A 20,366-nucleotide genomic window follows, 5' to 3' on the forward strand; every position below is an offset into this window, starting at 1 on the left:
ACAAGATAATATAAAAATACAAAAAAGTGATGAGAGAGCGGATTCTGCTTGGAATGCAGCTGACACTTTCCTGAGTGCAAAGATCAGTAAACAAGAAAATGATGGGGAAAGTTGAAATTGAGGACGCTTGTAGGCAAATAATATCTTTCTTTCAGCTTGTAAAACAAAATGTTTATAAAGTGATTGTTTAGAGTAGCAAAACAATGCATTTAGTAATTAAAAAAAAGACGAAACCTCACACTTAAAGTCGAGGAAGGGAGGAGCCTGCCCAAGCTGCAATGAGAGCTTTGACCAGCAGAGGGAGACAAAGACGCGTCAAACATGTCGCTGTTCGGTCTGCTGATATTGCATCGAAGTCCTCTGGGCCGAACAACCGAAGCACTTCGGGAATACGCGGCAAAAAAAAAAGTGTAGACTGACGTCATTGTCACTCACAGGTGGGTTATGAATAATACATGTTACAGGTACAGAAAGCAGAAGTAATCTGCATGACGCAAGACATGTTTTACATGTCTAAGTGCAGACACAACATTAGGTACACCTACTTACATCTAAAAAAGATGCCTTTACAAAGATAAGCGTGATAATAAAAAAAATAATGACAAAAAAGAAGGGACTGTAATTTTATGCAGTTTCTTGGTGATTTGCTGCCAATTTGCTACACAAACTGCTATAGCTGCAAATATTTTATTAGCCAAAGGAACCAAAGCAAATACTTTTGTTTGATATCAAAATAAAAAAAATACTTGATTGATTGATTTTGACTTTCAATCATTAAACCCTCGATGCACCTTAAGAGACCATTATAAATATTCTGCTGTTTGATTCTCAATGGAGACGCTTGTCCAGCATTTGTTTATTATTATTGACATTATTATTTTTCTTTAAATATCATTATTCCTTCTATATTAAAAGGCAACAACAACAAGAGATTGGCATGTGTCAACACTCAGTACTCTTGGGACCAGTTTGGTACCACTGACTTCTGTTGTAACAATACACACTTTTGTGACACGGACCGTTTTGGGACCTGAGGGAAAATGTGCACTTCATATTTTATGTTTTTTTTGCCATTAAAAAGGGCATAACATAATTAAAAAATATATATATATATATATATACACACTGTATATACGTATATATAATATCATTAATAATACAGAAATATTTATCCATCTACTATATATGTATATATAATATAAATAATCATATGAAATATGACATACTTCACCAATTATTATTATTAAATTATCATTATTTATTTATTTTTATTGTGATTACTTATGGAGTATATTGTGAATAAACTGTGAACAGGAAGTGAACAAAAAGTTTTAGCAACTGTTATGTAAAAGAAAAGGGGTAGGATTAAATAAGCTCTGCTTCTTCCTACTCCTTTTCGAACATGTTGAAAAGAGAAACTGGAAATTGTGATGTATCATGTTGTATGCTTGCATGTTCGAAATAAACTCAAACTCAAAAAAACTCATAATAATAATTAACAAAATAATAACAGCACGGTGGTAGAGGGGTTAGTGCGTCTGCCTCACTATACAAATGTCCTGAGTAGTCCTGAGTTCAATCCCGGGCTCGGGATCTTTCTGTGTGGAGTTTGCATGTTCTTTGTCTGTGTTATTATTATTATTGGCTTTTATCTAGTTTGCACTTTGTCTGTATTATTACTATTATCATTATTATCGACTCATTCTATTTTATATTTTCCTATTTTAATGATGTTGGATCTGTGTTGTTGTTGTTGTTGGGGACAAGTGTTGTAAATGAGCTTTGGCTACAAACACTATGATGCATACATTGGATAACTGTTTCAGATGTCTATGTTTTTTTATCTGTCCCTATTTCAAATAAACCTCTATAATCAGTTGCAGTACTGCAGGTGTACCTAACGAGATGTCCGCTCGGCAAAAACAAACAAAATGAGAGCAGAATATTGCTTATCGTTAGTGTGACGTTCGGAGGCTTGTCGTGGAGATAGTTAGTACCGAGGCCACACTGAGTTTTTGGCACACAATGTTTACAGTTAACATGGAGGCCAGGACACAACATCTTCTCCCCCCCCCCCCCCCCTTGCCAATGCAGCCTGACGTGAGAGCTAATCATTCAGTCCTGAGAGTAGGAAAAAGGGATAGCCGATGAGATGCAGACTTCCCGCGACAGGATCGGATTAGCAAGCGGGCTTAATTGTGACGTCTCGTGTTCTTTGGCAGACAACAGAATACAGTTTGAGGTCCAGTTGTGTTTTCCACTTGAAAATACACCAATCCTGCATGAGGCACTGGGAGTAGAAAATAAAAAAACAGTGATATCCACGGCACCTGGATGTGAGCGGAAGGAAGAGATCTGTTGGTGCATGTATGGAAGATGGCCAACTTAACCACCGAATCCCCTTCTGGTTTCCTTACAGTTACTGGTTTCTGAGAAAAATATTGTCCTTTAAATCAGTCATCCCAGAGCTTTTCTCGGCTGCCTCCAACTATCAACGAAACAGCCTTAAGTCGGGTGTTAATGCCCAGGGTTTTCTTGCACTTTAATACAGTACATGGTTGCTATATAAAAGGGGACCTGTTATGCAAATTAGGAATTTGTCTCCAATGAACTGCACTTTTTTTTTTTTTTGTATTATTTCCCCATCATTCACAATCCCTACGTAAGACAAGAACACGTTTCTCTTTTTTTTAGGCATTCTAATTAGTAATATACGGTGGCGAATAGAGATGTCCGATAATATCGGGCTGCCGACATTATCGGCCGATAAATGCTTTAAAATGTAATATCGGAAATTATCGGTTTCAAAAAGTAAAATGTATGACTTTTTAAAACGCCGCTGTACGGAGTGGTACACGGACATAGGGTGAAGTACAGAGCGCCAATAAACCTTAAAGGCACTGCCTTTGCATAATACCTATGGCTTTTCACACACACACAAGTGAATGCCAAGCATACTTGGTCAACAGCCATACAGGTCACACTGAGGGTGGCCGTATAAACAACTTTAACACTGTTACAAATATGCGCCCCACTGTGAACCCACACCAAACAAGAATGACAAACACATTTCGGGAGAACATCCGCACCGTAACACAACATAAACACAACAGAACAAATACCCAGAAGCCCTTGCAGCACTAACTCTTTCGGGATGCTACAATACACACACCCCGCCCACCTCAACCTCCTCATGCTCTCTCAGGGAGAGCATGACCCAAATTCCAAGCTGCTGTTTTGAGGCATGTTAAAAAAAAATAATGCACTTTGTGACTTCAATAATAAATATGGAAGTGCCATGTTGGCATTTTTTTCTCCATAACTTAAATTGATTTATTTTGGAAAACCTTGTTACATGTGAAGTGAATTACATTTATATAGCGCTTTTTCTCAAGTGACTCAAAGCGCTTTACATTGTGAAACCCAATATCTAAGTTACATTTAAACCAGTGTGGGTGGCACTGGGAGCAGGTGGGTGAAGTGTCTTGCCCAAGGACACAAAAGCAGTGACTAGGATGGCGGAAGCGGGGATCGAACCTGCAACCCTCAAGTTGCTGGTACGGCCGCTCTACCAAGCGAGTTATACCGCCCCTGGATGCATTAAACATTGTTTAATGCAAGTACAGAGCGCCAATGAACCTTAAAGGCACTGCCTTTGCATAATACCTATGGCTTTTCACACACACACAAGTGAATGCCACGCATACTTGGTCAACAGCCATACAGGTCACACTGAGGGTGGCCGTATAAACAACTTTAACGCTGGATGCATTAAACATTGTTTAATGCATCCAGCGGGGCATCACAATAAAATTAGGCATAATGTGTTAAATCCACGACTGTATATATTGGTATCGGTTGATATCGGAATCGGATATCAGCAAAAAAGCCATTATCGGACATGTCTAGTTGCGAACAATGCAGCTCATTGGAAGTATTGTATTGTACCAATAAAGCATTTAAAAAAAAAAATCCAAAACCACTAAAAACAATCAATTTATATCTCGTGACCTGCATATTAACCAAGTTTTAGCGATATTTGTTATTATAAGCGCTAGCACAGAGGAACTACTTTTGTTATTATAAGCGCTAAAGCCGAGGAACTACTTTGAGCGGTGCAGTGTGATCACAGTTAGCGAACTAGCATATGCAGCTATTGACATAGTGACAATCAACTTAGACCCGGAGATGGCGAGAAAGACGTTTGTTTACAAAAAAAAGTGCAGTTCCGGTTTAAGTTCATTTAAAGTATGTAAGTAAGCAAGTAATAACCTGTGATTAATCATGATTAATCCAAATTCAAAAGTGTGATTAACCTAATTTAAAAAAATATATCATTTTACATAAACATATATATATATCCATCCATCCATCCATTTTCTACCGCTTGTCCCAAACATACATACATACATACATATATATATATACATATATATATGTACATATATATACATATACATATATATATATATATTTACATATATATACATACATATATATATATATATATATATATATATATATGTATATATATACACCGGTGTATATATATGTATGTATATATACATATATATATGTATATGTATATATATATATATATATATATATATATATATATATATATATATATATATATATATATATATATATATTAGGGCTGCAACTAACAATTAATTTGATAATCGATTAATCTGTAGATTATTACTTCGATTAATCGATTAATAATCGGATAAAAGAGACAAACTACATTTCTATCCTTTCCAGTATTTTATTGGAAAAAAACAGCATACTGGCACCATACTTATTTTGATTATTGTTTCTCAGCTGTTTGTACATGTTGCATTTATAAAGGTTTATAAAAAAAAATTAAAAAATAAAACAAAAAATTTAAAAAAATTAAATTAAATTGCCTCTGCGCATGCGCATTGCATAGATCCAACGAATCGATGACTAAATTAATCGCCAACTATTTTTATAATCAATTTTAATCGATTAGTTGTTGCAGCCCTAATATATATATATATATATATATATATATATATATATATATACACACACGCACACACACACACACACACACACAGACAGTAAAGGCCAAAAGTTTGGACACACCTTCTCATTTCAATGCGTTTTCTTTATTTTCATGACTATTTACATTGTAGATTGTCACTGAAGGCATCACAACCATGACACCTGCAAAGTGAAAACCCTTTCAGGTGACTACCTCTTGAAGCTCATCGAGAGAATGCCAAGAGTGTCCAAAGAAGTAATCAGAGCAAAGGGTGGCTATTTTGAAGAAACTAGAATATAAAACATGTTTTCAGTTATTTCACCTTTTTTGTTAAAGTACATAACTCCACATGTTTTCATTCATAGTTGTGATGCCTTCAGTGACAATCTACAATGTAAATAGTCATGAAAATAAAGAAAACACATTGAATGAGAAGGTGTGTCCAAACTTTTGGCCTGTACTGTGTACACACACGCACATAACAGGTCCCCTTTAATATTGTAAAAACGTCCCACTCCAGGACAGTCAATAACAGTTATACGCTTTTAGACATCCTCCTTTCAAGAGTTATACATTTGGGAACAAAATAGCCCTGTTATGTAAAACTAACGTCCACTGGAAGGGTTGCTGGCTCTCAGGAGGATATGAGAACATTACGACAGCTTATTGCATCTCAGGTCTGACCTTCCTCGCTCTGTAACCACCAGACAATACTGTCAGCTCGGCCGTCCAGCAGCCTCTATTCTTTTTTTTCTTTTTTTTTAAGCCACAAGCGCACTCACCAAATGAAAAGGCAATCACCTGAAGAGTAACTCATCCAAGGTCACTTGTTGAGACAGGAGAGGGTGAGCACAGTTTTTCTTCTATCTGACGGACCTACAACGCTCCTACGATAATCACTGAAGGCAGGGCTGGCTGGATGGCTGGCTGGCTGGCAAATTTGGTTTCACACTTGTGCAAAATGCAGTTAGCTTCTTGGAGACAAGAAATACAAAAAAAGCGTCAATGTACAGTAATGAGAAGATGAGCTCTTTTGCTCGGGTTTGGACCGCAGCATCCGCTCAGTCTGGGGCTGCTGCCTTGGTCTGCTTGAGTTCAAAGCGTCACCAGATGAATTATTCAACTCGTTTGACAACCCGAGCTTGAGGAAGGGTTATCACGTGTGTGTGTGTGTGTGTGTGTGTGTGTGTGTGTGTGTGTGTGTGTGTGTGTGTGTGTGTGTGTGTGTGTGTGTGTGTGTGTGTGTGTGTGTGTGTGTGTGTGTGTGTGTGTGTGTGTGTGTGTGTGTGTGTGTGTGTGTGTGTGTGGCCGGTGTGACCGAGCCAGCGCGGCCAGCTAGAGTATGGACATATTTTCCGTGGGGTGTGAGTGCGGTTGCGAGTGTGGGCTCGGACCTCCCAGTGTTCCCAGTGCGTCCACCTTGTGTTCCCGCCCCAGGGAGCCTCCTCCTCCTCTGGCCAGCACCACCATGGTGGCGCCTGACATGCCGGCAAACTCGAAGGCGAACGTGCCGTAGAAGAGCATGATGATGACGCAGAAGACCCATTCGAAGATGGCGGAGGCGTGCTGCAGGACATAGCTCTCCTGACAGAAAAACACGCCGCCTGAGGACTCTGTTAAGGAAAGTTCAACATACTGCTTATCAAAAGCGTTGGATGAAAAATGAGGCCTGGACAACAGTGTTTGCGCAATATAGTTGATAGAAATTTGGCCGACGAGAGAGATTTTGATCGTTATATCGCAGGGGTGTCAAACTCATTTCAGCTGCATGGAGGAAAATCTGTGCACATGCGGGCCAGACTATTAAAATCATGGCATTAAAACTAAAAAAATAAAGACAACTTCAGATTGTTTTCCAACTATCAACATTGCAGAGGATATGAAACAGCCCTAAGTCGGGTGATAATGCCCAGGGTTTTCTTGCACTTTAAGCACTTACAGTACATGGTTGCTATATAAAAGGGGACCTGTTATGCAAATTAGGAATTTGTCCCCAATGAACTGCACTTTTGTTGTTGTTGCATTATTTCCCCATCATTCACAATCCCTATGTAAGACAAGAACACGTTTCTCTTTTTTTTTTAGGCATTCTAATTAGTAATATACGGTGGCGAATAGAGACGTCCGATAATATCGGGCTGCCGACATTATCGGCCGATAAATGCTTTAAAGTGTAACATCGGAAATTATCGGTATCGGTTCGGAAATTATCGGTTTCAAAAAGTAAAATGTATGACTTTTTCAAACGCCGCTGTACGGAGTGGTACACGGACGTAGGGAGAAGTACAGAGCGCCAATAAACCCTAAAGGCACTTCCTTTGCATAATACCTATGTGTTTTCACACACACAAGTGATCAACAGCCATACAGGTCACACTGAGGGTGGCCGTATAAACAACTTTAACACTGTGAACCCACACCAAACAAGAATGACAAACACATTTCGGGAGAACATCCGCACCGTAACACAACAGAACAAATACCCAGAACCCCTTGCAGCACTAACTCTTCCGGGATGCTACAATATACACCCCCCCGCTACCCCCTACCCCCTCCCAACCCTGCCCACCTCAACCTCCTCATGCTCTCTCAGGGAGAGCATGTCCCAAATTCCAAGCTGCTGTTTTGAGGCATGTTTAAAAAAAAAATAATGCACTTTGTGACTTCAATAATAAATATGGCAGTGCCATGTTGACATTTTTTTCCATAACTTAAATTGATTTATTTTGGAAAACATTGTTACATTGTTTAATGCATCCAGCGGGGCATCACAACAAAATTAGGCATAATAATGTGTTAATTCCACGACTGTATATATCGGTATCGGTTGATATTGGAATCGGTAATTAAGAGTTGGACAATATCGGAATATCGGCAAAAAAGCCATTATCGGACATGTCTAGTTGCGAACAATGCAGCTCATAAAGCATTCTAAAAAAAAATCCGAAACCACTAAAAACAATCAATTTATATCTCGTGACCTGCATATTAACCAAGTTTTAGCGATATTTGTTATTATAAGCGCTAGCACAGAGGAACTACTTTTGTTATTATAAGCGCTAAAGCCGAGGAACTACTTTCAGTGGTGCAGTGTGATCACAGTTAGCGAACTAGCATATGCAGCTATTGACATAGTGACATTCAACTTAGACCCGGAGATGGCGAGAAAGACGTTTGTTTGCAAAAAAAAGTGCAGTTCCGGTTTAAGTTCATTTAAAGTATGTAAGTAAGCAAGTAATAACCTGTGATTAATCATGATTAATCCAAATTCAAAAGTGTGATTAACCTAATTTTAAAAAATATATAATTTTACATAAACATATATATATATGAATCCATTTTCTACCGCTTGTCCCAAACATACATATATATATATATATATATACTTTGGCCAAAAATAGAACAAACACGTTCTGAAAATATTACAATAAAAATATAGGGAAAAAAAAATACCGGCAGCAGTAAAGTTTAGAATCCATGAAGGAAAGAAGAGAGTGAATGAATGTTTATAACTGAATAAATGTACATGTGTATAAAAATGTGTTTTCTTTTGTATTATTTTTTAAATGAATTAAGTAACGTTTATGACAAGCTTTTTCCAAAACACAATATAGAATGTGAGATATAACAGGATAATGCATACATTTATCATTTTTTTTTCAAAACGGTGACAAAAAAGTGGGACCCCAAAAATTTACTGTGGGACCCCATTTTTATGAATTGATCGGGTCCCCGGGACCCCATGTTCCCTCTAATTTTTCATGTGTGTGAGCAAACGCACAAACACCCTGAGCATTCAGTGGAATACAGACGTGCACACTGTGGCCATACCAGCAGCACATTTGTCTCAAACCTGACATAATTTAAATGTCTTATTATTATAATCAAGTGACAGTAGTCAATTTCAAGAGATTATTTTCTAATAGATGTGATTTGGCCCACTTAGATATTGTTTTTTTTTTAAATCAGCTATGCACTATAGTATTTTATGCCTGCTTTGGAAATATTGTGTACCCCTTTTAGAGATCACATTTAGTTCCCCTTAAAACATTCACATGTTGCATGAGATGAAATGTTTATTAACTTTCTGTCCGTAAAATACATATTTTTATTAGCAATTATGTTGTCCTGTAACATAATTTCATGATTAATATCCAAAAAATAACATTCTTAAAGGGGAACATTATCACCAGACCTATGTAAGCGTCAATATATACCTTGATGTTGCAGAAAAAAGACCATATATTCTTTTAACCGATTTCCGAACTCTAAATGGGTGAATTTTGGCGAATTAAACGCCTTTCTAATATTCGCTCTCGGAGCGATGTCACAACGTGACGTCACATCGGGAAGCAGTCAGCCATTTTCTCAAACACCGAGTCAAATCCGCTCTGTTATTTTCCGTTTTTTTCGACTGTTTTCCGTACCTTGGAGACATCATGCCTCGTCGGTGTGTTGTCGGAGGGTGTAACAACACGAACAGGGACGGATTCAAGTTGCACCAGTGGCTTAAAGATGCGAAAGTGGCAAGAAATTGGACGTTTGTTCCGCACACTTTACCGACGAAAGCTATGCTACGACAGAGATGGCAAGAATGTGTGGATATCGTGCGACACTCAAAGCAGATGCATTTCCAATGATAAAGTCAAAGAAATCTGCCGCCAGACCCCCATTGAATCTGCCGGAGTGTGTGAGCAATTCAGGGACAAAAGGACCTCGGTAGCACGGCACGCAATGGCGGCAGTTTGTTCCCGCAGACGAGCGAGCTAAACCCCCTATCAACCCTAGCTTCCCTGGCCTGCTGACATCAACTCCAAAACTGGACAGATCAGCTTTCAGGAAAAGAACGCGGATGAGGGTATGTTTACAGAATATATTAATTGATGAAAATTGGGCTGTCTGCACTCTCAAAGTGCATGTTGTTGCCAAATGTATTTCATATGCTGTAAACCTAGTTCATAGTTTCCTTTAATGCCAAACAAACACATACCAATCGTTGGTTAGAAGGCGATCGCCGAATTCGTCCTCGCTTTCCCCCGTGTCGCTGGCTGTCGTGTCGTTTTCGTCGGTTTCGCTTGCATACGGGTTCAAACCTATATGGCTCAATAGCTTCAGTTTCTTCTTCAATTTCGTTTTCGCTACCTGCCTCCACACTACAACCATCCGTTTCAATACATGCGTAATCTGTTGAATCGCTTAAGCTGCTGAAATCCGAGTCTGAATCCGAGCTAATGTCGCTATTCCTTGCTGTTCTATCCGCCATGTTTGTTTGTATTGGCATCACTATGTGACGTCACAGGAAAATGGACGGGTGTATATAACGATGGTTAAAATCAGGCCCTTTGAAGCTTTTTTTTTTAGGGATATTGCGTGATGGGTACAATTTTGAAAAAAACTTAGAAAAATAAAATAAGCCACTGGGAACTGATTTTTAATGGTTTTAACCCTTCTGAAATTGTGATAATGTTCCCCTTTAAGCATATTTAAGCACAAAAACAAGAATAATAACAAAAAATATCAATATTACAGTAGTATTAGCCACTAGAAGAGACCAAACCTATTAGAGCGTGCTGTTCAGTATCGTGGCCACTGATTGGCTCAGCCTCAGTTTTTTACGACATTATTAATAATACATTATTACTACATTGGACTAAAAGAGTGTAAAAATGACTGAAGGTACTTTTTTATTACTTATTTTAAAGGACTCTCATGATGTTGAAAAAACATACAGTACAGGCCAAAAGTTTGGACACACCTTCTGATTCAATGCATTTTCTTTATTTTCATGACTATTTACATTGTAGATTGTCACTGAAGGCATCAAAACTATGAATGAACACATGTGGAGTTATGTACTTAACAAAAGAAGGTAAAATAACTGACATGTTTTTTATTCTAGTTTCTTCAAAATAGCCACCCTTTGCTCTGATTACGGCTTTGCACACTCTTGGCATTCTCTCGATGAGCTTCAAGAGGTAGTCACCTGAAATGGTTTTCACTTCACAGGTGTCATAGTTTTGATGCCTTCAGTGACAATCTACAATGTAAATAGTCATGAAAATAAAGTAAACGCACTGAAATGAGAAGGTGTGTCCAAACTTTTGGCCTGTACTGTATTTAGAAGGTAGTAAACAGGCTTTTTTATGCTGTATATTCACTTTATAATTAATAATGCCTACTAAATTAATTTATCGTGGCCATGTCCGGAACTAACTGCAAAAAACAAGGGTAAAGTGTAAAGGCAGACATATTGGCAGGTGTACCCGTGGCCACTAAATGTCTCTTAAAGTTACTTTACCAAAAAATTATTCCCGGGCGCGGCCACCGCTGCTGCCCACTGCTCCCCTCACCTCCCAGGGGGTGATCAAGGGTGATGGGTCAAATGCAGAGAATAATTTCGCCACACCTAGTGTGTGTGTGACAATCATTGGTACTTTAACTTTAACTTTCAAGTTGAAAATGCTAGTGGAAAAAAGGGATACCGTGCGGACAATGTGTCCCTAACCTTAATCAGGAGAACGGCACGACACGCTAAACAGCCCCTTCAAGGTTGCCATCTGTGAGCGGGCTAAAGAGGATACTGAGCACCAAGGCAACGAAGGCAAGTAGGGTCATGCAGAGCCGGAGGTGGGCCACGTTGTACTCCCCCTGGGTCTTGGCCAGGCGATAAGTCAGCGCCGACTGCAGGCACACAAACAGCATACTGGTGGGGAAGGCGATGCCCGCTCCGACATAGTGGAGAACTTTGGCATTGTCCACCTGTCATACAGAAAAAAGGGTTTGTCAGAAGTTGATTTTATAGCCAAGTGAGAGGCAGAAGGTGCTGTGTCGGCGAAAGAAAGAGCAGAGTCACAAGTGCAATAAGAAACAATACACAATATGACATTGGACTGCAGCTCCCACCGCAATATCCACACAGATCATTCCATTCTACAGCATTACTCATTTAGAGTTTTATCTGCAAATTGTTCAGGGCTTGTGACTGTGCACGATTCTGCAAGATCAAAATGTTGTGGCTTCGAAGACATATGACCATTGAGCCACACTGAACATTCTTGTGCACGAGGCAAATCTTTAAAGATTCATAAATAGCGTTTTAGGAAATGCGCACACGGAACTATGCATCATTTTTAGCCATAAAACTAAAGAGTGCTGACAAAACCGAAACCACAGCGGGAGTTTCGCAATATGAATTATCGCATATGCAATATTTAAATGGCCACCCGACATAGAGCAGATGAACTACGATATAATTAATTCAGTGACGTGTAAATTGTAGCTTGTGTGTTTACGTGTGAGCCTGATGCACCATGTCCTGGCCTCGGTGACTAATTGCTATCATTTAAGTGATGGTGTAATGATGCATTAAGCACTCACTGCTCTACTTACTGCATGCAGGAGGACAGTGTGTCAAACGGAGACAGTGATGGAGTAAAGGAGGGCAGTAGGGACTATAGAATGACAACATTGACATTAGAACTGCTAAGACAAAGAAGCAGGCAGGCGCTTTGAGCAACAAGACAACATTTATAGAACAGTTTCTTCACGTTGTCTTTTGGTGGCAGCTGAGTCACATCATTAGACCAGGCTGTGAGGGCTCCACTGACACACAGTTACTATTCTGCCTTAAAGGGGATCATTATCACCAGACCTATGTAAGCGTCAATATATACCTTGATGTTGCAGAAAAAAGACCATATATTTTTTTAACCGATTTCCGAACTCTAAATGGGTGAATTTTGGCGAAATAAACGCCTTTCTAATATTCGCTCTCGGAGCGATGACGTCACGTGGCGTCACATCGGGAAGCAATCCGCCATTTTCTCAAACACCGAGTCAAATCAGCTCTGTTATTTTCCGTTTTTTCAACTGTTTCCGTACCTTGGAGACATCATGCCTCGTTGGTGTGTTGTCGGAGGGTGTAACAACACGAACAGGGACGGATTCAAGTAGCACCAGTGGCCCAAAGATGCGAAAGTGGCAAGAAATTGGACGTTTGTTCCGCACACTTTACAGACGAAAGCTATGCTATGACAGAGATGGCAATAATGTGTGGATATCCTGCGACACTCAAAGCAGATGCATTACCAACGATAAAGTCAAAGAAATCTGCCGCCAGACCCTCATTGAATCTGCCGGAGTGTGTGAGCAATTCAGGGACAAAGGACCTCGGTAGCACGGCAAGCAATGGCGGCAGTTTGTTCCCGCAGACGAGCGAGCTAAACCCCCTATCGACCCTAGCTTCCCTGGCCTGCTGACATCAACTCCAAAACTGGACAGATCAGCTTTCAGGAAAAGAGCGCGGATGAGGGTATGTCTACAGAATATATTAATTGATGGAAATTGGGCACTCTCAAAGTGCATGTTGTTGCCAAATGTATTTCATATGGTGTAAACCTAGTTCATAGTTGTTAGTTTCCTTTAATGCCAAACAAACACATACCAATCGTTGGTTAGAAGGCGATCGCCGAATTCGTCCTCGCTTTCTCCCGTGTCGCTGGCTGTCGTGTCGTTTTCGTCGGTTTCGCTTGCATACGGTTCAAACCGATATGGCTCAATAGCTTCAGTTTCTTCTTCAATTTCGTTTTCGCTACCTGCCTCCACACTACAACCATCCGTTTCAGTACATGCATAATCTGTTGAATCGCTTAAGCCGCTGAAATCCGAGTCTGAATCCGAGCTAATGTCGCTATAGCTTGCTGTTCTTTCCGCCATGTTTGTTTGTGTTGGCTTCACTATGTGACGTCACAGGAAAATGGACGGGTGTTTAACCATGGTTAAAATCAGGCACTTTGAAGCTTTTTTTATGGATATTGCGTGATGGGTAAAATTTTGAAAAAAACTTCGAAAAATATAATAAGCCACTGGGAACTGCTTTTTAATGGTTTTAACCATTCTGAAATTGTGATAATGTTCCCCTTTAAAAATAGCTAAATACACATACTGCGCTGGATAATGCTACAAAAACATACGCGATTCTTGGAAGTTCTATTGTACCGTGATCCAATACAAGTCATCCTCCCTCACTCACACTGCATTATTACAGCGCTGTATTACTACAACTTTCATGACCTATTTAGACTCCTATATTTTAATTGTGCCAGTTGACCATTATAACGAATAGCTTGAAATACAACACTGATTGCACAACACGTCGACCTATGCAGATCCCAAATACACAAAGACAGATACCACTAGGTAATTTGTGTTGGTTTTACATAATAGGTCCCCTTAAAGGGGCTGATTAAAACAAATTCAATTGATGCGTTTTGGTGGGTTTTTTTTAATGCTGTTTGTTGTTTCATTCATCAATCCATTCATCCATCTTCTTCCACTTATCCAAAGTCAGATAAAAAGCCCAGACTTCCCTCTCCCCAGCTACTTCATCCAGTTCTTCCCGGGGGATACTTAGGCGTTCCGAGGCCAGCTATAGTCTCTCCACCGTGTCCTGGGTCTTCCCCATGGCCTCCTTCTAGTCGGACGCATCCTAAACACCTCCCAGGGACGGGTCTGGAGGGCATTCTGACCAGATGCCCAAACCAGCTCATCTGGCTCCTCTCGATGTGAGCAGCGGCTTTTACTCTGAGCTCCTCCTGGATGACAGATCTTCTCACGCTATCTCTAAGGTAGCTCCCAGCCGCCTGCTTGTACCTGTGATCGTGTCCTTTTGGTCATAACCCAAAACTCATGACGAAAGGTTAGCATAGGGACGTAGATCGACCGGTAAATTGAGAGTTTTGCCTTCCGGCTCAGCTCCTTTTTCACCACGACGGACCGACGCAGGTCCACTTGTCGGTCTCACGATACACTCTTCCCTCACTCGCGAACAAGACAACAAGGTACTTTAACTTTTCCACAAAGGGCAGGATCTCGTCCCCAACCCGAAGATGGCACTCCACCCTCTTCCGGGCGAGAATCATGGACTCACACTTGGAAGTGCTGAAAAAAAAAGTTTCTGTTGTCTAAAGATTGGTACAGATTATAGATGTGTGCTGCGAGTACAAGAACATCACACACAGGTTCAAAGTGGAGGGAACATAATGCAAGTAGTACACACAAAAAATGTATTTAAATAGGGTGGTGCGCATTACTTTTCAACCATACACGCGGTCTTAGTACTTTTGTAGTCTATCCACCATGTCCTGGGTCTTCCCCGTGGCCTTCTCCCGGTCGGATGCATCCTAAACACCTCCCAGGGAGGTGTCCGGGGGGCATTCTGACCAGATGCCCAGACCCCCTCATCTGGTTCCTCTCCATGTGCCCAGCGGCTTTACTCTGAGCTCCTCTCGGATGACAGAGCTTCTCACCCTACCTCTAAGGGAGTGCACGGGGTGTATATTGTAGCGTCCCGGAAGAGTTAGTGCTGCAAGGGCTTCTGGGTATTTGTTCTGTTGTGTTTATGTTGTGTTACGGTGCGGATGTTCTCCCGAAATGTGTTTGTCATTCTTGTTTGGTGTGGGTTCACAGTGTGGCGCATATTTGCAACAGTGTTAAAGTTGTTTATACGGCCACCCTCAGTGTGACATGTATGGCTGTTGACCAAGTATGAATTGCATTCACTTGTGTGTGTGAAAAGGCGTAGATATTATGTGATTGGGCCGGCACGCCAGGTCCACCTGTCGGTCTCACGATACACTCTTCCCCAACTCGGGAACAAGACAACGAGGTACTTGAACTTTTCCACAAGGGGCAGGATTTCGTCCCCAACCTGAAGATGGCACTCCCCCCTATTCCGGGCGAGAACCATGGACTCACACTCACACATGGACTCCCGGAAGAGTTAGTGCTGCAAGGGGTTCTGGGTATTTGTTCTGTTGTGTTTATGTTGTGTTAAGGTGCGGATGATCTCCCGAAATGTGTTTGTCATTCTTGTTTGGTGTGGGTTCACAGTGTGGCGCATATTTGTAACAGTGTTAAAGTTGTTTATACGGCCACCCTTAGTGTGACCTGTATGGCTGTTGACCAAGTATGAATTGCATTCACTTGTGTGTGTGAAAAGCCGTAGATATGTGATTGGGCCGGCATGCAAATGCAGTGCCTTTAAGGTTTATTGGCGCTCTGTACTTCTCCTTACGTCCGTGTACCACTCCGTACAGCGGCGTTTTAAAAAGTCATAAATTTTACTTTTTGAAACTGATACCGATAATTTCCGATATTAAATTATTATTATTATTATTTTTTTAAATTATTATTATTTTTTTTTTTTTTTCATTTTAAAGCATTTATCGGCGATATTATCGGACATCTCTAGATCAGACACTTACACTTTACTCTAAAGGGTTTATTAGTTTTTACAATTAACAAGTGATATATAATCTACAAACTCACACTTGATGTATCTGACCTAAATCAAGATCAGTGGGGAACTGTACGATGAAGACGTTCAAGCGAGTCTAGCCGACAAACGACGTGCTTCATCATCTATTTATGTCCTTTACTGGCCAAACCATCCGTCTGCCTGACAGCAAAGGCCCCCGGGGCCGCACCACAGCTGTCCTGCCTTGCACCTTATGTAACAAACTACAGCAGACGACAGCGCCAGATATGTCATCCCACTCTGCCTCCTTTTGATCAATGTTTTCCTCTCAACGTGTCCAACAGCTTTTCCACTTTTTTGCGTTTTCCGTGTGCTTTGGTTGACTGTCACCATTTATTCGCCGTCATATTTACACCTCTATTTTCCGAGAGTGAGCGTGCCACGTTTGAGGCCTGCGTTTGGTTAAAGACGTGTCTGGCTGGTGGTACCACACGAGTAGTCGCTCTGCGGTTGTTGCCAGTATTGATGACTCACTTCCTCCTGGCTCTTTGCGAAAGCAGTTCTGCATAAGTGAGGCCCCAAAGGAGGAGCGGAAACCAAGTGAGGACCACCTTTACGGTGCACCAGCCTCTTCTCCTGACAATTTAGTACAGTAGCAATCAACTTCCAAAAGTTTAAGTCGTTCCATTGATGGACAATATGAAAATAACCATCACTCAAACTGTGCGTTGTACACAGACAAGACTTACCGTATTTTTCGGAGTATAAGTCGCTCCGGAGTATAAGTCGCACCGGCAGAAAATGCATAATAAAGAAGGAAAAAAACATTTATAAGTCGCACTGGAGTATAAGTTTTTTGGGAAATTTATTTGATAAAACCCAACACCAAGAATAGACATTTAAAAGGCAATTTAAAATAAATAAAGAATAGTGAACAACAGGCTGAATAAGTGTACGTTATATGACGCATTAATAACCAACTGAGAACCTGCCTGGTATGTTAACGTAACATATTATGGTAAGAGTCATTCAAATAACTATAACATATAGAACATGCTATACGTTTACCAAACAATCTGTCACTCCTAATCGCTAAATCCGATGAAATCTTATACGTCTAGTCTCTTACGTGAATGAGCTAAATAATATTATTTGACATTTTACAGTAATGTGTTAATAATTTCACACATAAGTCGTTCCTGAGTATAAGTCGCACTCCCGGCCAAACTATGAAAAAAACTGCGACTTATAGTCCGAAAAATACGGTATTTGGGGTTGCTTCTTTGTGTTTTTGCCATACTTCGAGACCAAAGTGCGGCCTGTAGCTAATTTTCTAACGGCCCACGGCACAATTGTTAGCAGTCTAATATTAGTAAGCAAGCTTATTAGCTAATTTTCTGAGTGTACACCTCAGTGTCAAATTTTTTCTAATTACTTCACAAATGATACCTGTTAGTTAAAGTTAAAGTACCAATGATTGTCACACACACTAGGTGTGGTGAAATTTGTCCTCTGCATTTGTCCCATCCCCTTGATCACCCCCTGGGAGGTGGGGGGAGCAGTGGGCAGCAGCGGTGCCGCGCCCAGGAATAATTTTTGGTGATTTAACCCCCAATTCCAACCCTTGATGCTGAGTGCCAAGCAGGGAGGTAATGGGTCCCATTTTTATAGTCTTTGGTATGACTCGGCTGGGGTTTGAACCAGAGGTGGGACCAAGTCATTGTTTTGCAAGTCACAAGTAAGTCTCAAGTCTTTGCCCTCAAGTCCGAGTCAAGTCCCGAGTCAAGACAGGCAAGCCCCGAGTCAAGTCCAAAGTCAAGACTGGAAAGTCTCAAGTCAAGTCCTAAGTCCTGCATTTTGAGTTTCGAGTCCTTTCAAGTCCTTTTAACCACAGACTAATATATTAACACAGATTGTGTATGCTTTTCAAACGCTGTATTTATTTATTAAAACAAGTGCATTTTAAATTGCAGGAAAGAAAATTGTGCTGACATTGCACTTTATAATAGCACTATTAACCAGTCATTTTAAACATTAACTCATTCCTTTACAGAACAAACACATTGAAAAATAAAGTGCAAATGTACTTATTTGTACAAAAGTGTTAACATTGAAAAAACATGACATATACGTGAACATAACAAAAAAGTTGTACTTTTTATATGTCAGGGCCCTATGCTGCATTGCATCTGCAAAAGACCAAATTAGCCAAGAGTCTGTCAGTCATTTGTGCACGATGGGGGCGTAGTATGATGCCACCATGGCTGAAAACTCGCTCCACTGGAGCACTGGAGGCAGGCACTGCCAAGACTCTCATGGCCACTCGGAACAGTGAAGGAAGAGTCTTCATGTTCAATGCCCAGAACAAAAGGGGGGAGAGAGTTGTTTTGGGTTGGTGCACTACTTGTAAGTGTATCTTGTGTTTTTTATGTTGATTTAATTAAAAAAAGAAAAAGAAAAATTTATTTCTTGTGCGGCCCGATACCAATCGATCCACGGACCAGTACCGGGCCGCGGCCCGGTGGTTGGGGACCACTGAGGTAAACAACCAACAGTATGTCAGAAAGCTAGCTAAAACGGTACACATATTCATAATATAGTATACATTTTAACTGACCTTTATTTTACTATTTTTGTCTTTTTTTAGGTGGCTAAAATACGGGGTGCTGCTGACCGCCGTCTAACGTTACGTGTGATATATTGACTAACGTAACCCTGCTTAAAAAAAATCACTGAACAAAAAGTATGAATAAGGTAGTGAACTGCAACAGATTCCCGTGTTTGCAATAACGTTATAACGTTAGCAGTGAGTTTACAGCCTCACTGATTTAACTACACAGCAAATAAAAGTCACGTTACTTAGCCAATAAACGTTATCTTACATTCAAAACTTACCGTTCTTTGTGCAACTTCAAATGCCGGACGAAGTTGGAAGTTGTTGCCTCTCCATCAGTAATTTTCGAACCGCATGTGTTGCATACTGCAAACCGTTTTGTGTTGACCACCTCGTAATTTTTATACCCAAACAAAATTATTTTAGGTATCATTTTTTTGTTCACTGGCGTGTGGTTTGGACATGTCTTCTTCGTTGGTTGTCCTGCAATTTGATTGGATGAATGCTGTGTGATGAAAACAAAGTAGATCTAATTTGATTGGCTGTTGTACTGAGACCACACCAGCTGACACACGCAACGCTGATAGACAAGTACACAATGAAAAATACGGAGCGCTCCCGAATAACTTTTTCATCTTTGGGTTTTGGGGAAAGTAGCAAGTCATGTCAATTCAAAAGGCTCAAGTCCAAGTGAAGTCACAAGTCATTGATGTTAAAGTCTAAGTCGAGCTGCAAGTCTTTTTACATTTTGTCAAGTCGAGTCTAAAGTCATCAAATTCATGACTCGAGTCTGACTCGAGTCCAAGTCATGTGACTCGAGTCCACACCTCTGGTTTGAACTCGCAACCTACCGATCTCAGGGCGGACACTCTAACCACTAGGTCACTGAGTAGGTGCATTAGTAGCATGCTAATGTTAGTATGCTAGCTTTTTTTAGGGGGGGGCACATTTTGTAGGTATACACCTCAGTTATACTTGATGCATGTTAACATTAGCATCCTGGCAATTGAAACACAATTTTCAGGTACACACCTCAGAGTAATTTACCGTATTTTCCGGACCACAGGGCGCACTGGATTATAAGGCGCACTGCCGATGAATGGTCTATTTTCAATCTTTTTTCATTTATAAGACGCACCGGACTATAGGGCGCATTAAAAAGGAGTCTTTTTTTTTTTTTTCTAAATTGAAAATACTTCCTTGTGGTCTACATAACATGTAATGGTGTTTTTTTGGTCAAAATGTTGCATAGATTATGTTTTACAGATCATCTTCAAGCCGCTTTCTGACAGTCGCTTCCAAATGCGCTGTTTTGTGGGCGGTCTTATTTACGAGGCTCACATTCGACAAGGTCTTCTCCCCGTCATTTTTGTTGTAGCGGTGTAGCGTGCAAGGACGGGGGTTGTAGAAGTGTCAGAAGATGGAGCCAACTGTTTTAATAAGATTCAGACTTTACTTAAGTCAATAACGGAGCGGCATCTCCT

At 40.5% G+C, this 20,366-nt stretch overlaps 1 protein-coding gene across 3 annotated transcripts in view; it reads right to left on the reverse strand.

The window, feature by feature from the left end:
• Window positions 1–5,111: 5,111 nt before the first annotated feature.
• The window catches only part of LOC133589456 (transmembrane protein 150A), a 77,256-nt gene continuing 62,001 nt past the window's right edge, over window positions 5,112–20,366 (reverse strand). For all 3 annotated transcript variants that reach the window (XM_061942018.2, XM_061942098.2, XM_061941958.2), the window contains 2 exons: window positions 11,593–11,770; window positions 5,112–6,615 (listed from right to left, as the gene is read on the reverse strand). In XM_061942018.2, the coding sequence (XP_061798002.1) occupies window positions 6,347–6,615; window positions 11,593–11,770 (447 nt within the window). In that variant the 3' untranslated portion in view covers window positions 5,112–6,346. The remainder of the gene's footprint in view (window positions 6,616–11,592; window positions 11,771–20,366) is intronic.

This window comes from Nerophis lumbriciformis, linkage group LG02, assembly GCF_033978685.3.
Source record: "Nerophis lumbriciformis linkage group LG02, RoL_Nlum_v2.1, whole genome shotgun sequence".
Lineage (NCBI taxonomy): Eukaryota > Metazoa > Chordata > Actinopteri > Syngnathiformes > Syngnathidae > Nerophis > Nerophis lumbriciformis.